The 18,968-nt window shown below is 34.2% G+C and overlaps 1 protein-coding gene across 3 annotated transcripts in view; it reads right to left on the bottom strand.

The window, feature by feature from the left end:
* The window catches only part of LOC144964637 (formin-like protein), a 49,499-nt gene that overhangs the window by 18,885 nt on the left and 11,646 nt on the right, over window positions 1-18,968 (bottom strand). The window contains exons 1-7 of one of the 3 annotated variants that reach the window (XM_078899125.1): window positions 17,852-17,876; window positions 11,517-11,534; window positions 3,775-3,854; window positions 2,941-3,024; window positions 2,153-2,351; window positions 935-1,011; window positions 168-261 (exon numbers count right to left, since the gene is read on the bottom strand). In XM_078899125.1, coding sequence (XP_078755251.1) covers window positions 168-261; window positions 935-1,011; window positions 2,153-2,351; window positions 2,941-3,024; window positions 3,775-3,854; window positions 11,517-11,534; window positions 17,852-17,875 — 576 coding nt within the window. In that variant the 5' untranslated portion in view covers window position 17,876. Of the gene's footprint in view, window positions 1-167; window positions 262-934; window positions 1,012-2,152; window positions 2,352-2,940; window positions 3,025-3,774; window positions 3,855-11,516; window positions 11,535-17,851; window positions 17,877-18,968 lie in introns of those variants that run through there. The other 2 variants (XM_078899123.1, XM_078899124.1) reach the window with 2 other exon arrangements.

Raw genomic sequence — 18,968 nt, 5'->3', positions numbered from 1 at the left:
GCTGCTACTGCTACTACTACAACTACTACTACTACTACTACTACTACTACTACTACTACTACTACTACTACTAATACTACTACTACTACTAATACTACTACTAATACTAGTACTTACTACCATAGTAATCCTACAATTAAAATAATTAAAATGGCAAAATCACCAACCTCCTTAAAATTATCAAATGCAGATAGTGTGATGTCATGACCACCGCTCACTAAACACACAGCTGCTAACAGTTCTAAAACCAAAGCTTTCGTTCTGAAATAAATGAAAACATTGTATTTTTATTTTTCATTTCAAGATAATCACAAGACAAATAATTATTAATGACTGTTATCATTGCACCTCTTTAACAAAACATATAGTTGTAAATATTGTGAGATGAATACTTATGTAATGAGAAAAAAAAAGGAAGAACAAAAAAAAAAAAGAACCAAAAGTAAGTAAACACTACACCAACTTTTTTTTTTTTTTACAAAAATCAATTGTGTACTTGCCACATGACCAAAAAGGCAAAGTTTTGTAGTTATCAAGACGAACTCATATGTTTTCTAATGCAACTCAACTTTTTGTTTCCTCCTTGTTGCAATGGAGAATTCCCAAACAAAAGCAAAGTATCCTCTATTAAAACATAATAGTCTTGTAAAGGGTTTTCTACACTTGTAACCATTCATTTACCCCCCCCCCCCCCCCCCCCCCCACCATTCCCTCATTGTGATAAAAATATTTGCATAATAAAGAGAAAGAAAAGGTAAAAAAGAAAGCAAGATAGATAGAAAGAAAGAAGGAAAAGAGAGACAGAAAGAAAATGGGAGGGAAAATAAAGAAAAAAAGGAAAGAAAGTGAGAACAGATAAAAAGAAAAGAAAGAGAGAAATAAGGATAAAAGAAAAGAGGAAGACTTTTTTTAAGAAGTGAAGTTGACCACTTACCTCAGACTTTTGTGATTAAGGCTGAGAGCAATACAATTGATAGCATCTTTGTGGGCAATGACCAAATTAAAACCATACTGGGGGAAAAAATGAAATAATGAGATTTTAATGATTTAAAGAATTTATAATGGATCACCATTCAATCAATACTTATCCATTCAAACTACCAACAAATGTGTTTGTAAATTACCAATATATAATCAAACAAGTAGTAAAGATGAAATCTGATTCATTTTGATTTTTAGCCAGTACAGGACGATGAAATGCAACTTGGTTATAATTCTGGAAGCATGACTTAAAAGATAAATGATCAATAAATGCCACAATGAATTAGGGATGAATTGGGCAAGCAAATGGCACAGGAGGACCGGAATATACTCTGATAGCAAAAAAAATTTAGCATGTCTTGCTAATCACAACACATCATTTTGAACCCTTAACTACGCCAAGATATACAAACAAAAAATCCAATCAATTCCAACATCTGAAGCCACATTTTGCTTCACATTTCAGGTGATCAAATTGGTGTAAATTTTCTCATACTGGTGTATTTGTTTAGGATGATTAGGCGATATATAAATTCATTATTTACTATTTACTATTTACACAAAATTACTTACTGAGATTGAATTTCATTCAAATCTTTCTATGGTGAGGCCGAGGACCTCTATGGTGAGGCTGAGGACCTAAAGCGGACCACAGACTCCATAGCAGATATCGGACTGCAGCCATAGATGTCCATCAGAGGAACGAATAAGAAGAAGATTCAAATCTTAATTTCTTCCAATTGTAAATCTGGTTGCTAGTGCAAACCGAATTAAAGTCCAAGCCATATAGTATTTACCGTTCATTTGAACTAATGGCATTATCTCATGTCAGATTAAATGTGACCCACCAACTCAAATGGTGATTATGTCAGAGATGGCTAGATGTTGAAAATTGAATTTTAGTCAAAAGATATGACACCTGGGTAAAGCTTATCCTTCATTGAGGAAACTGAATATGATTTCTGTTATTGCATAAAATCAAAATTTCCTATTTCTGACCATTTTCCCTTTTTCTATTTTTGAATCCGCTCCACCCCAACATAATACCAGATTGAGGTGATGGGTAACAAAATATAATCAAACAGCATCTGTAAAGTTTTAAAATACAATAGTTCTACTGTTTGGCAATCCTGTATGTACATATTGATAAAGACAGATAAGTCAACAATACCTGGTGGTTCATGATAGCCCTGAGGCACATAATACAGACATGGACATCATCTCTCGCCTCCCCCATGTTTAACTTATTGATGTGTTTGGAGCTGCGGGGAGAGCCAATGGTATTGGATCTCTTCAGGTAACGCCTCGGACTGCTATTAAGATGGGAATCAAGACTGCTCGTCTTTTCTTTGTTCATCAGCTGTTCCCTCCTAGAAATGGATGTTAAAATAATACAAATAGGATTAAGAAATGAAAAGTTTAAAGCAAAAAAGCTTTTGAAAGTCCAAATTAAGGCATAGAGCATTTAAAAATGCAAAATTTATTCCCCTGGCAGAGTTTGTGGAACAAAATTTTAATTTAATTCCATATAATATCAGTCAAATGAAAAGCCACACCTTATTTCCATGCTGTCACTTTTTTGAGTCAATACTCTTGTATTAATTTAAAAATTAGTAGAGCCGTGTTATAAGTGTTAAATGTGCTTTTAAGAACATAAGGCCATGACAAAATAAATAAATTAATTAATTAATTAAAATAATGAAAAAAAATATAAATAAATCAATCAATCAATGAAATCACAATAAACATTTTCCGCTCATAAACTTTTCTCTTCATACCACCTGAATATCGTGAAAATAGAGACACTATAACCACATAGAGGTTAAAATTATAAAGAAATATAAACTGCAAATATATGCTCTGATCATTTAAAATTGCAGGATCTATTCCCCCTATCACACCAAATGGAGAAGAGAAAAAAAAAATCCTGAGGAGATCAGTCTTTAGTCTCACACTTACCTCATGACTACTTGTGAATAGGAGAGGTAATCGACTAGAACATCCAGTCCCTTGTTGGTTTCATTGAGGAATTCTCTTACCCATCTACAGGAGAAATAGATTGGTCAATACAATGAGATAACGACATTTAACGTGATGGATAATTAGGTGGATTTTTGGTCCTAAAACCGTCCATAATAATATTGCAAAATACAATGAAAGTTTACAAACAATTTCCTTAATCATGACAGGTTTGTTGTGCTTCATCTCCAAAGGTATTATATGTAAAACAAAATTGAATATCATACATTTCAGTATGCATTACAGCATGGTTAAATTAGACTGCTTTATGCACTATGTAAGTGTGATAAGTAAATAACTAATTCAATTCATAAAGATTTTTTGTTTCTTAAGATATTATCATTATTATTAATCTTAATATTATCGTTCTTATTCTTATTATTATCATTATCATCATCATCATTATCATCATCCTCATCATCATTATTATTATTATTATTATTATTATTATTATTATTATTATTATTATTATTAGCGTGGCCTGCGTGGCTCAGCGGTACGGTCTTTGCTTCGTACATGAAAGGTAATAATAATAATAATAATAATAATAATAATAATAATAATAATAATAATAATAATAATAATAATAATAATAATAATATTAATAATAATAATAATAATAATAATAATAATAAAGGTAATTGTGTAATATAATTAATAAAGAGAAAAAAAATTTAACTGGACATATCAAATACTCTAGGTGACAACTGTTATATATTCTATATGATTTATTCGTAGGACATATTCAATAAGGTGTGTTAGCGTGTTACATACTCTATGTGGTTTGTCCTCAGAGAGATCTCTAAGTCACGGAGAACCTGAGTGGATGTAGAGTCACCCAGCATCTTCCGTTTCTGGATGAAGGAAAAAGAAATGAGACCCAAGTCAGCAATTGTTTAATCTCATTCACTCTAAAATACTATGTACCCACTCAATACAGCTTATAACTATGATCATCATTAAAGGATGATTCTATCAAATTTTATCCAAAACATGATAACAAAAATGCTGTTTTCACTGACAGCCCATTTCCCCCCCCCCCCCCCCCCCCCATTTACATACATTTTTTTTCTTTAAATATTGATTGATTAAGATGACCCTCAACCTGTCAAAAAGCTAATGAAGTCTCATGTTTGAGACTTTTAACCAAATGGAGGAGAGCGGTGGGGTTGGCTCACCTTAATCGATCAGTTTATGAATTGAAAGATTTCTTGCCAACATGATTTTGTTTTTTTTAAATGTGCATTGCCAATGTAGGACACCATATTCTATTTATAATTGATTGAGATATGACGTCTCAACAATAATATATAATGAGGACAAGAATCTGCATTGGAACATACTGTAATTAAGATGAGGATTCCTATGTCCACTGGTCAGTTGGTGAAATGTCAAATTTAATATTCTTATATTCAAACATCATTGTTGTGCGATCCTTTACCTATTTATACCAACAACCAATGAGCCAAAATATCAGTCAAATGTAACTTTGAAGTCTGATAAATTAAGACAATAATACTGATTGTTAACTCAGAGACAGCAAACAAAGGGAGGAACAAACAGCCTGTCTGGGTTATATAGTTTATAGTTGGGAGAAAAGGGGGGGGGGGGGGGGGGGGGTTTGATGTCCCGTTTACAGGGCCATAAAATTTACTGCCAGATTAGCGGTTTGCAGACACAGACACCTCAAATGGTAACTTGGAAAGGAAAAAAAATAAATAAATAAATAAAAAAATTAAAAAAAAAACAATCAGTCCTACCTTGGTATACTTTACGTGGAGGGAATAAACAAATGAATTCTTAATCTAATTTGAAATAAGGAATTGGGATTGATGGAAATTAGAGTGGAAATATCTTTTTTTTTTAATTGGTGAGCAGACATTGTTGCAAGATAAAACTTGGTAAAGTGGTGTATAATTCAAGACCAGACAAACCGGAAATAGAAAAATACAAGAAAAAATGTCATCAAAAAAAAATAATCTTAGATTCAAGCATTCTACAACTGAGTTTTTGTGATGATGATTTTTTTTTCTGTCTTTTTATACTTGCTTTGTCTGACATTTCATTTAACACCAAACTCCACATTTTCGTCTCTCGACACTATCTCACTATCTAACTTTTTAAAAATGAATTACATTGATTTCTTATTAGCTGAGGAAAAAAATCTAGAACATTTTCCATTGATTACATTTTATAAAAAACGATTTAGAACTATTGACAAGGCAAGACCATATTATATTCATTTAATATAAAGTCCCAATGAGTTAATATCAGTAATATTTTACGTGCAAACAGACTACCAAAGACAATACAAATAAGTACCAGGGCTCTAAATCTAGACCACAACACTGGCCTTATATCTTTTTTTTTTTCATTTTGGCCCAAAACTTTTACTTCATTTGATCCCATAATTCATAATATTCCCAAACTTATCAAAAAGTTATAGATATGAGACCCCCCTGAGACCCCTTAAAAACCACTTTTAGTCATCACATACATGGGATAACTAAAAGTGGCTTTTAAGGGGTCTCAAGACAACAGCAATACTTAAATTGTAGAAGAGACATGACGTCTCAGTAGTGCCCTACAATTATGTTTGTTTTTTTTTTTGGACAGAACAGAGACAATGCTGTTATTATCCAGATATTCTTTTTACACATGAGTGCAGTGAGAGAATGAGAAAAAGGAGCTTTCTCCAAGGATTCAGCTTTGCAACGCCATGGCAGACGTCGAACCAGGAGCCTAAAGATCAGAAACAATGTCAAACCACAGGCTACAAAGTTGCACTAGTTGAGTTATTTCAATGTATGAAGTAAACAAAAAAAAAAAAAAAATTTGGACCAAAAGAAAAAAGAAAAAAATGCGGCATAATAGACAATCACTAAAACAATAGAGATTATATAGTATATGTATATCATATATTGTAATGGCAAGTGTGGCAAAGGCTTTATCTACGTACAGGGGGAGACGGAATATGTTAAGGGGAAGACCGCTATGAGCCCCAATCTACAAACCGCTACTCGTGCCGACCAAACATTAGAAAGGTAACAAAGCAAACGTATCCACAGCATACATGAAATATTTCAAAACATTCTCTACAAGAACAAAAAAGTTGCCCTTTCGACATCAAGGATTCCAAATGATTCAAAACATTAAAACAGAATCAAATGAGATTAGCATTAAGACAAGCAAAAATCGTATGTATAAAAGTGCCAAGAACAACAGGGAGGGGGGGGGAGAGAGAGAGAGAGAGAGGGAGAGAGAGAGAGAGAGAGAGAGAGAGAGAGAGAGAGAGAGAGAGAGAGAGAGAGAAAGAGAGAGAGAGAGAGAGAGAGAGAGAGAGAGAGAGAGAAAGAGAGAGAGAGAGAGAGAGAGAGAGAGAGAGAGAGAGAGGGAGGGGGTTCAAATTGCATTTTATGGGTACCCATGCAATGTCCATTAACCACACAGTCATAATACAATAATACATCACATCACAAATTAATACGACTGGTGTCTGTCAAGGTGTCTGTTACATTAGACATGAAACAAACGGTGTCAAATAATTACGGTAAGCATTAATAGATCAAGCTTTTTTGCTCATTATTATGTTATAGTTATTAATAATATTTATTTATCTATTTTTTTCTGGTGTAGTGGCCCATATTTTTATCAGCGAGTTGATGGATTTTCAAGCTTACTACGACACCCACCCCCTCCTCTTCCTCCTTATTCTCACTCTTCTTCTTTATTTCCTCCTCCTCCTTCTTCTTCTCCTCTTCCTCCTCCTTCTTGTAAAAATAAATTTTAAAGAAAAAAAAAACAAATACAAAGAAACTATTTTTATTTGTTTTTAAGGGTTTTACAGCGCTTGCAACACGTTTAGGCCATATCAGCGCCAGTAAAAAGGAAGAATGTGGGAAAGTAAAAAGTTCTAGAATTACAATTTAAGCACAACCAAGAAAAGGTAAGACAAATGGGAATTGGTTCAAATAGGGAACAGATGTAGATTCCAAGAGCACACTATCAGAAACAAATCGACTCATTTCAATACGAGGATTCTCATAGAAATCTGCCCATCAAAGGTCATCAAATATAAGGGTAAAGACAAAACATCATGACCCTACCTAAAGTACACGACCACCTACGCATATATAAAAAAAAAAAAAATATAATTCACATTTATATCTAAACCTAAGCATTTTAGTGAATGAATAAGCCATTACACAAAGCTCCTGTGTGCTGCTATGAAACAAGCTCTAACTAACAAGAACGACACAGCCGTTGGATCTAATAAAATGAGGGTCCCTCATGCACACAAACACACACAAAAAAAACCCCAAAAACGAAAAAAAACCCACAAAAAAAACGAATTATAGCATAAATTGAAAATTAATAACCCACAGGACAGGGACTTGTATAAAACTGCGCATGGTTCGTAATTTCATTGTCTGACTCATTGACGGGGGTGGCCTTGTTAGTAAAATTAGTTAATCTCTCACCATGATATAATCCCTTCTTTTTATCTATCTCAAAATAAATAAATAACGCAATGAGAAAGAGAAAAAAAGCATCATTATCATTTTATCATCGCTAATTGACGAAATGATGCGATAAATTGATGGATTCAACGATAACAATATTGATTAAATAATGGCAATTATGAAACACAATAAAAATCAAACGACGCTAAGGAACAACACCCCCCCCCCCCTTTTTTTTTTTTCCAGGGCAAAATGACTCACGATACAATTACTAACAGAATCGACTTAATAACTAAATCTTATTCAAAATAAATTGGGAGAGGCCGATCTTATGTTAGCCCGAACCGAGAACAATACATCTTGTTATCTTACATGAAAAGTTTGTTTCATCTTGATTAACACAAATTTTTGGGATAAAATCAGGATTTGAAGTATCAATCCAAAATTATTTATTTTCGCTCATATTCATATGAATTGTCACTTTTTAAATGCTATTAAAATTTCTGATCTGACCAAAAACAAAAATAATAATAATAGCCATTGATAAAACAGACCAATTCCATGGTCAAAATCCACATACAATCTAAAACAGAATACCAACACATAAAGAGGTCGTGTGTCGGAATGAGTGGGCAATGACTTTATGAACAAATTATGAAAAGAAAAAGAATAAAGAGGAAAATATAGAAAGAACACTAAAGGAAAGACAGATTAAAAAAAAAAAACAAGACTCGAATGAGAACGAAAGCAGAGCTGTTTGCTGTCTGGATAATGTACAAAGTACTCTCACCACAGAAAGCAAAAGAAAGAAAGACAAAAAAAAAATAATAAAAGAGAAGGGGAAATTTTTTTTTTTTTAAACAACACCGCGCGTCCATGTTAAAGTAGCAGGACCGTGAAGAGATAGGAAGGGTCAACCGTATCACTGCGATAATAATAAAATGCATCGATGCATGAGGCATTCGGTATATCGCTGTATTGGGCAGTTTGGCTTCTGATGATTTTTGCAGGTTCAGAACATGTGCACTGGTGGTGAGCCGACGAGAACGATAGGTACGCTAAACATGCAACCAAGGGACTGAGAGCGAAGGAGAATGGAAGTGTTCGAAGCCTTGGTGTGAACCTTCGACGGTCTCGGAAGAAAAGAGATCAAAATTTGAAAGGATTCGACTATTTAAATTTTGCAAGTTCCAAATAGAACAACGTTAGGTACAATTGACTAAAAGGAACGAATTACAACTGGTTGTCTATCAAAGAAGAAAAGAAGAATATTTTATTCATCCAAATTCTTCGAAGATTATTCGGAGGCCAGCGCCATTTCATGCCTGGTGGAAAAAAAAATCAATTATCAAAGAGCTAAGATAATTTTATTCACACATCTTTGGTGTCTCAGGTTTAATAATTTTGAACAAGATTTATGTTATTGTTAATTCATCATTGCTTGATTTTTTTAAAAATCTGGACAAAATTTTAAAATAAATTTTGTTAGTGTACGGCAGTATTGCCAAAATTGCAAAGAACAGCCTGGAATCAATAAAATTGACCGTTAGCTTTAATCATCAACGACAGAATCGAGAAGGCTAACGAGAGAGAACCATTCCAACATCAAGGGCAAAGAGCAACACTCCGTTATACGAGCCCGAATAGTTGAAATGACGTGGTTGATAATACGTAAATGAAAAATGGTGTTATCGATATCAGACTGACAACTGATAAAATAAGAGATGACGATGGCGGCAAACGATATAATATGTGATCAGGACCTAAATCTACTTAGGAACATGTCCACTATTATGACATGACATGATGTAATCGGAGCATATCCCTGAAGTTTTTTTGTTTTGTTTTTTTAAAGAGAGAATCGAGAATTGATGTCAAGATTAACTGCCAAGTTTCAAGCAACTCATTAAAACTGGCGCGGTTTATCATTCCATTTCTAGCGACATTTACCAACTCAAGAGGAGACGATTGATAATCAGAGGGGCCAAAAATAAGAAAGAAAACAAAACAAAAAAAAAAATAAATAAACAGAAAGAGAGAAAGAAAGAAAAAACAAAAAAAGAAAAAAAAACAAACAAAGATAAAAGTTCAATAACAGGAAGAAAATTAAAACTTCAACCATAGGAGATTTGGAATCAGTCTCGTTTACGTACGAGGTGGGTACTCAACCGATCGAGAGATGGGCTACCATAATGCAGAATCCTAAATTAGATTTTACACATCCTGGAAGGAATGGTTTGTTGACCTGATCAAACCACTGCGATAATACAGTTTCACTATCTTTTTTTTTTCTTTCTTCTTTTCAATCAGATTACATGTTATCAGCCATTATCACAATGGCGTAAAACGATTGTAACAACAACTACAACAACAACAACACACGTAAAAAATAATTTAAAAAAAAAAGTTAATGTGTAGCTGAATGGCTGATTAAATAAGGAAGTTAGTTAATTTTTCAATCCAGTTATTAGGAAGACCATTCCATTATTCCATTACTCCAGACAATTTCGGCCATTGCCTAATCCGTCATACAATGACAAAACAGACCTTTTTCATTTTAGCCAAAAAACAATATATATATATATAAAGATGCTTCAAAAATTGATCGATCAAGGTTATGACCCCCCCCCCCCCCCACCCACCCTTTTCAACCTGTCATAAATTCTTAAACTTGCGATGTCTGTGAAGTTTAATATTGAAGACTATTCGACAAGTTAGTAGTGATCATCTTAATCGATCAATATTTGAAGCAAATGTTTCGTGACCAAAATGAAAAAAAAACGCGTTTTGTCAGAGTACGAAATAATTATTGAAAATGTGCTCTTTCCATGCAACATAAATTATACGACGAATTATAAAGTATGTGTATAGCTCAAGCAACGAAAAGGGGCAATAAATAACTGCATAAACAAATAGCGGTATGGGCAATATGTCATAACTTGTCAGATGAGATCTATCCAAGACACCACAAGTCAGATAGTTAGACAGATAGACAGACAGACAAATAGACAGATAGATAGATAGATAGATAGATAGATAGATAGATAGATAGATAGATAGATAGATAGATAGAAAGATAGATAGATAGATGAGTGGGTGGTTAGGTAGGTGGGTGGGTGGGTGGATGGGTAAATGGATGGATGAATATATGGATGGATAGGTATATCAGATAGACAGAAACACAGACAGGTAAACAGAAAGATAGAGACATGAAGAGAGAAATAGTGAGTGAGATAGTGAATACATAAGACGTACGTGTAAATTCAAGGTCATCACACGCGTACAAAAATATATCCATAGTCAGTATGTCTATCTATACATAAACATCCTATGGATTTCAAAGAAACAACAAAAACCTAACTATGCGCTACATAAGTCATTTTATTACATTTCTACAACAAAGCAGCTCAGCGCTTTATGATCCCAATAATTTACCCCACCAACCCCATAAAAAAATAGGAAAAATAAAATTGAAAAGCAACACAGCACACCATGTATTATTATTATTATTATCATTATTAATGAAAGCAACATTTTACATTTCAGGTTTGCATACTTGTATCATGGCTCATGCAAAACACAGTTACGGAAACAGGGTCTCGTGTTCCAATCAAACCACTGGGAGGTACCGGGGGGGGGGGGGGGGGCACAGAGAAAGGCTAATAATAAAATACATTAGAAATAGACGCATTCAAATACCTCCCTTGATATGTGTCAATGGTGGGGGAGGCAAATAGAACAAGCTAACAAGACAAATAAAACCAGATGAGAATACAACAATCAAAGGGCTTGCATTATTGCCAATATTCCAAATAAATAATTTATTAAAAGAGGTGTGGAAGGGGGGGGGGGGGGGGTCTTGTTGGGCAGCATCTTTCAGACTTGTTAAGTTTGATTTAATCGAACAATGCACATACGTAGTCTAAATTGGACGGCAGAAGGGGTGTATAAATTTCGTATTTCGAACTTAAATCAGAAAGTACAACAACAAAATGAGGAGGTAGTTTGCCGACGATGACTTGACATAAGTAATGAAACACAATCAGAACTTACTATGAACGGTACTGGGATCTAGTTGAAATCGAAGTTTGGAAAGAAATGAAGAAGGGGAAGAAAAATAATTATGAATGTAACAAAGATTATACACAATAAAACTATAAACATTATATTATTTCCATTGCAAAATGAGATAACAATACATCGTGGTAATATACTGCCGTACTCTGAAAAAGAAATATAATATCCTAAATTTTGGCCAGAAAACTTGTCCTTCGAACATCGATCGATTAAAATGACTCTCGTCCTGTCAAAAACTCCCAAACCTGAGACTTCGAGTTTTCTGGCCAAAATGTTTTAAATGTATATGGATTGTATTATTTTTAGAGTAAGGCAATATAGTAGACAGTAAAAATGAATAAGCTGTCTCAAAAGTCCCACTCGGACTGAACACATTTTTTTTCATTATGGCCAGAAAAAAAAAATTACTTCACAATCAATCGATTAAAATGACCCAAACTTGTCGAAAACTATCAAACCTTTGACTTCTTTGGTGACTCAGGTTTGAGAGTATTTGCCAGGTTGGAGTTCTTTTAAAAAATCGAATGATATGAACGAAGTTTGTTTTGTTTTTGTTTTCGTTTTTTTGTTTGTTATTAACGTTATTTGTTTGGGGTTTTTTTTTCTTTTTTAAATAGCCAAAATGAAAGAAAAGTGTTTTGTCAGTATGGCTAATCTTTCAATTATAACAAAGACAGCAGAGGAAACCGATAAAGACTAATAACATCAGCAACGATAAATAAGGTAAAATGAATTATAATATAATCAAACACATACACGTGTTGCAAATGTAAAATGAATGCAAATCCATGTGAATTATTTAGTTTATAAAATATATTGGTTTACACAAACCGAACGTCTTTCTCTGTATTCAAACGAAATTGAATGTATAATAAATTCCGCATAAAGCAGCAGATTTTGCACCAAGGATAGCGAGTACAATAAAAAGCATACAAGAATACGAAATTAAAACGAACTAGTTATATAACAATACGTTCAGTTCAAATCCATTTGGGTGAACTGAAAGAAAAAGTACCAGCGAAGTCTGAGAAAAACACGCTTTATAAATTTTGGTCAGGATTATGTTAATCGATCGATCGATACGAAGGACGAGCATTCTGGCCAAAATGTTTAAAACGTGTTTTGTTGGGGGGGGGGGGGGTGTTTTTTTCCAGAGTACGATAGATAATAATAATAATAATAATAATAATAATAATAATAATAATAATAATAATAATAATAATAATAATAATAATAATAATAATAATAATAATAATAATAATAATAATAACAAAAATCAACGACAAAATACGCGATCAGAAAATTCAGAGACATTCGCGGTGGAGACATTATATATATATATATAAAATAATCATCAAATTATAATAGTTCCCTCCTCACGCCTACTAGTTCTAATAATAATTTTCGGAGTGCTGCGTGGAGTGAGAGCACTTGAAAATGCGTTACATGGCCACCGCTAAGCTTGTATAGAAGTGGAGTGTGAGTAGCCACGTCATAAATCATAACACATCATTATTTCACGCATGTTCTAACATTCGACATTAATCACAACTCCGCAACAACTACAGATGGTTCGAGTGTTCAAAGAAACTGGCGCACACTGACAAAACAGGTGCGGGTTTTTTCCCCCCATTTTAGCAAGAAAACGTTTACTTCCAACTCGAAATCGATTAAGATGACATTGAACTTGTCAAAAAGTCCTAGACCTGAAATTTCTTTGAACTGTCCGGCAAGTTTACTGTCATCTTAATCATCTTTAAGTAAAAATATTTTGACCAAATCTCGTAAAAATTAATATTTTGTCAGAATTCGGCAGAATGGTAGCAGAAGTGGAGCTTGAAGCTACAGAGACCGACCAGGTGTGAAACGAGTTTTAAACAAATCGTTTTAAAAAATAGAATAATAAATGCGCGCATTTATACTGCTTCAATTATTATCTTAATATGAATAACATGTCCATTTCATACGGTACCATAATATTTTGTCCAAATTCGGCGGCCAGTTGTGAAATGACTATTAAGCAAATCTTTCTTTAAAATATAATAATTAATGTGCGCATTTACACGACTTCATCGGGCTAGGTCAGGGCGCTTCACAAAGCTATAATTATTATCTTTATGAACATGTCAGTTTCATACAGAACCCGTTGCCTTTTAAGTGTCTTATACATTCACACCCGAGTCGAATTGAGTTATTTCGTATAAAACCCACTGCCAAAGGACACATATTATTTGCAATCTCCAATTATCTAGTGTTATGATCAACATTGCTCGACTTTTTTTCTCGTGTGTGTGTGTGTGTGTGTGTGTGTGTGTGTGTTTATGTGTGTTCCAATACGAGAAAATGCACTAATGAAGCAAGAAATTATCCCATTTTCCATACCACGAATCAGGCAGGGGAATTTATTGGTTGCGATGAGCCATCAAAATCAAACGTAAAAATTAACATTCAACATCAGACGGTTAGACTGAATATCATTAACATGTGTATTCAAGAATACTAGCCGATCTGTTGAAAAATATATGTGGGAGTGAAAGTGGACCTTCAACAAACAAAATATCAATGGTAAAATAACAACAGCATCAACAACAATGAAAACGGCGACGCTGGTGATACTGATGATGATGATGGTGATTACAGCAACATCACAACTAAGAAAACGACGACAACGATGATGATGATGATGATGATGAGGTGGTGGTGGAATGGTGAGGATACGACGACGACGACAAAACAGCAAGTCCAATCCACCCATGCAAACAAAAGTAAAGACGATAAGAATATGAACTTTATTAGTGATACGAGTTACACATTCTAACATAATGTCTTAAACAAGGTAACGTTTAACCTTTATTTAGTGCAATATCCGCTACAAGTGCATAAAGCGCTTTAAAGGGGACCCAAGTTAAACAGCAATGTTTGACAAGTAGATTAGGCATAATGCCCGTTACGGCACCCTAACAATTCTTCCCCCAACAAAGGTAACGCCGTTACCGAATAAAAGTGCATCTAAGTATGATGCACATAAGTGACAAAAGAGTCAATATTAAACTTTGCGCCTTCCATAAAGGTGCTCAAACCCGGAACCTACAGGTTACAATCCGAATGTCCCACCACTCGAGCCCAAAGCGACAATAATGTTGAACGTCTACGATTAGAACATTTTTAGCAAATAACATCAGCAGATCACTTATCATCACATGCAACAAATAAACACATAGAGACAAACTCACAAAGACATTTTTTAAAAAAAGGGAAGCACAGAAAAATAAAAAGTTTAAAATTAAAAGCTAGCGTTGGCATATAATTGAATCGACTTCGTAAGTACATAATAATCCACAAATAGTCAAGTACAACATAAAAACGTTTGGTGATAAGTTGTCGTTTTCCACGAGAGAGAGAGAGAGAGAGAGAGAGAGAGAGAGAGAGAGAGAGAGAGAGAGAGAGAGAGAGAGAGAGAGAGAGAGAGAAGAATAAGAATAAGAATAAGAAGAAAAAGAAGAAGAAGAAGAATAAGAATAAGAATAAGAATAAAAATAAGAAGAAGAAGAAGAAGAAGAAGAAGAAGAAGAAGAAGAAGAAGAAGAAGAAGAAGAAGAAGAAGAAGAAGAAGAAGAAGAAGAAGAAGAAGAAGAAGAAGAAGAAGAACAAGAAGAAGAAGAATATGTATTTTAAAAAAAAAGAAACAAACCTCCAAAAACTAAAAAAAATGTTTAAAAGATTCAATAAAAAGAACAAAAACATTGACACAGTTTAAACGCCTTCTTACGTTGCCAGGCATTACCGCTTGCATACATTACATCACAACTGTTACAAGACTTGTCTACATGAATTTTTTAACAAAAAAACTAGACGCCACTGGGCCAGAAAAATAAATTCTCAGGGTATGAAAAAAAAAAAAGAAAGAAAGAACAAATGAAAAAAAAAAAAAGTTTGTTGGTTTTTGTTTTTTTAATTAATCAAAAAGTCTCTCTAGACACTCCAATTTTAACGCCCCCCGCCCCCACACACACACCAAAAAAAAAATCAAAAAAAGAAAGAAAAAGAAAACCTCCAGCAAAAGTTTTAAATTATAATGCTTAAAAATCTTAAATATATTTATAAGATGTACTTCGGCATCAATTATATTTGTCATCCGATTTTATTTAGTTTTAAACATGCTGCTTGCTGTCTGTTGTTAAGACCCCCCCCCCCCCCCCCCCCCCCAAAAAAAAAAAAACAAAAAAAAAAAAAACAAAACCCCAAAAAACGTATTTTTATGCATGGTTGGTTCGTGGAGGTAGACAGGCCTGCGTTACGATGAGTAGTATAGGAGGTAGAAATAAAACAAATCACGAAATTTACAAAACAGAACGAGAGAGAGAGAGAGAGAGAGAGAGAGAGAGAGAGAGAGAGAGAGAGAGAGAGAGAGAGAGTAAAAATAAACAAACTAACAAAAAAAAAACACTAACACCAAAACACGATAAACATTATCCCCATCCATCCGCGTGACAAGGAGGAAAGTCCTACTCGCTCTCATCAAAAGATAGCATGTAAATTTTTGACACTGAACCTTGACACCTTAAAGCCCATCCAACTGTTATTTGCATGACAATTAACACGACAAACATGCGCTCTGCCCCGCTATCCGTTCGCACAATTCTACCCTGAGTGTTAAGAGGGTGTCCCATTTGAAGTTTATACCAGGGTTTGACACACCGATAAAAGCTGATACAAGCGGCAAACAAGCCTTTTCTTTCTTTAAGTTTTTTTTTTTTTTTTTTTTAACCTATTGATTTTTTTCTCTTTCTTTTAACAGTTTACTTTTATTTCCAATTTTGGAAATAATTAGAAGGGCTATGTCAACATGACAATCAATGTATAGCATAATGATGTAACTGCGTACTGCGTGTGCCCCAGCTGACAGTGATTATTAACTCTAATTTTCTATTGCCGATTGTCATGGATGGATGATCAAATACAATACAAAGGAACTGAAGAGAAGAAAAAAATAGTTTTATTTGTTTTTTAAACACATGTGTCATCAGTTTATAAACAACAAAACACAAACAAACAAAAATATAAGCAAAATAAAACGAAGACACTAAAAATAGGTTTTAGTAACTGTGCTCCTTCGGGGATAACGAGAGATAATAATGTACCACATTCAATTCAGGACTTGAGTATGTGGTACTGTTTGTTTGTGTTAAAAAATGGAGATGTGATAACAACGAATTTATCGGGACTGATAAGATTACAAAAGAGGAAGTATAGAGATGAACAGAATATCGCCAACAACGAGAAATTATATTAGAGGGAGGGACACGAAGGTGGCTGATTGAGCACGCACAAATTCAAGACGACCGATACCACTATCAAATTTACCCCCCCCCCCCCCCCCCCCCCCCCCCCCCCATCAAAAAGGAGGAGAAAGGAAAAGGAGGAGAAAGGAAAAGAAAAATTAAAAGGCACGGGGTTGGAATCTGCAGAGAATTATAACAAGAAAGAGGTCACGGAGGTTTTTGGAAAGAGGCAGAGGAGAATTATATCCCAGGAGAAGGAATAGCTTCGAAAGTCAACCCACTATAGTAGCGACAGGAGAATGGGAATGTGGGGAAATAAGAGTGTTTCTCGGTGGCTCATATTATGCTCTGATCATGGTTGAGAAAAGTATAGGCACTGCTATCTGCTAGAAAATCTTACTGCATCCTTTCCTACAACAAATCCCAGAAAATGCCATGGCAGCACCAAATAGGAAGTGGAATAATAATAATAAGAAGAATATAGATTTATAGTGCGCCAACCATCCCTTCATCTGGAGGGCAGCATAAAAGAAAATGGGTCTGTAGTGAGTTATGGACGACGCGACTTTAACTAATCCCAAAGCCGCTCATAAAGGATGAGTGGGGGACATACCCACTATCATAGTAGTAGGTAGTAAATGACTAGAGCAATTAAAAAGATTTAACATTATAGCCTTCATCCAGTGAAAAGAAGAGAAACACGTGTAACCATGAAAGTAGAAAAAAAAAACAGAAAATGATGTTCAAGACAAGAAGGTGATGAACCCATCAGATTCATTATCAAGTACACTGCAGATTGCATAACTCGTCAAGACACAATTAAAGCGTCTCCCCGGCTAAATTTCATAAAAATAATAAAATGACTGCAAAGCAAACCAAGACACACTGCCGCTCACGAGGACAAGGGCATGCTCATAATGTGATGTTCATCCAAGATGAACGATAAGAAAAAAAAAATCTTTTTACAACAAAATCCACATCATCTGTCGCAATACATCATAAAGGTTAAAGAAAAAAATGTCTACACACCACTGTGTGAATGGCCAGACACATAGTTTGCTGAAAGAAATGTATAATCAAGATCAATGAAGGTTTAGACAAATAATGTAAAGCAATACTGTATTCTCAATTGTATTCCATTTTCAAATTTCATGCGGAATGAATTTTTAACAACAACAACAACAACAACAATAATAATAATAATAATAATAATAATAATAATAATAATAATAATAATAATAATAATAATAATAATAATAATAATTATAGACAAACAGACAGACATTTAGTGAATGTATATACGCATTTCTGGGGTATTAAAATACGCAATTTTATTCGGGTTGGCAAGCCTGAGGGTCCATCCTTGCTAAAACAACCTTCAACATTTTATCTCCATACCGCAATAGTGGCCTTCACTCTCCTGATAAGTGACTACCAATTAATACATTATTCAAGTGGCACATTGCTACTCTTACTCGTTGACACCCAACCTAACCAAGATGAATAAATACTGTACTACTACTACTACTACTGTGTGCGGCACTGTGGTCTTGTGGTATGACACTTGCCTTCGGAGCAGAAGGTCCAGGGTTCGAGTCCCGCTCTGAGCGGCATATAGTTGAGTTCTTGGAAAAGGCTCTTTACTCACATTATTCCACCATTCTCAGATGTAAAATGAGAACCTGGTCGTTATCAGTGTTGTATCTGTCCGAAAAATTGTAATATTGCATAACTTGTCTTCAATTCTCGTCCTACATGTTGTGTTGCTGTTGGTTAGGGATCCCCATGTAAAGCGCTTTCAACATGTTTTAGTGGGTATTGCCCTATATAGATGCTCAAGCTTTTTAAAACCAGCTATACTGCTATCACAACTATCACCATTAGCATTACAACCACCACAATCTCCATCAAACTCATCTTTTTTTTTTAAATCTTAAGATCACTTTAACTATATCATCATTTTAATGGCTTGATATTTTGTTTGGTGTTTTTAAACCAATAAATAAAACAAAACAAAAAAAGAAAAAAAAAAAAGATGTCAATAACTGCACTGAAGATGGGTGCAAATCCAGACACTCACAAACCCTTGTCATAATGAGTCAATTGCATACACACCCCCAACTCACAGACACACCTACACACATCT

This window comes from Berghia stephanieae, chromosome 2, assembly GCF_034508935.2.
Source record: "Berghia stephanieae isolate SIO BIC M18660-M18661 chromosome 2, UCSD_Bste_1.3, whole genome shotgun sequence".
Lineage (NCBI taxonomy): Eukaryota > Metazoa > Mollusca > Gastropoda > Nudibranchia > Aeolidiidae > Berghia > Berghia stephanieae.
Note: the sequence above shows the minus strand (reverse complement) of the source record. Positions and strands in the feature narration are given on the sequence as shown.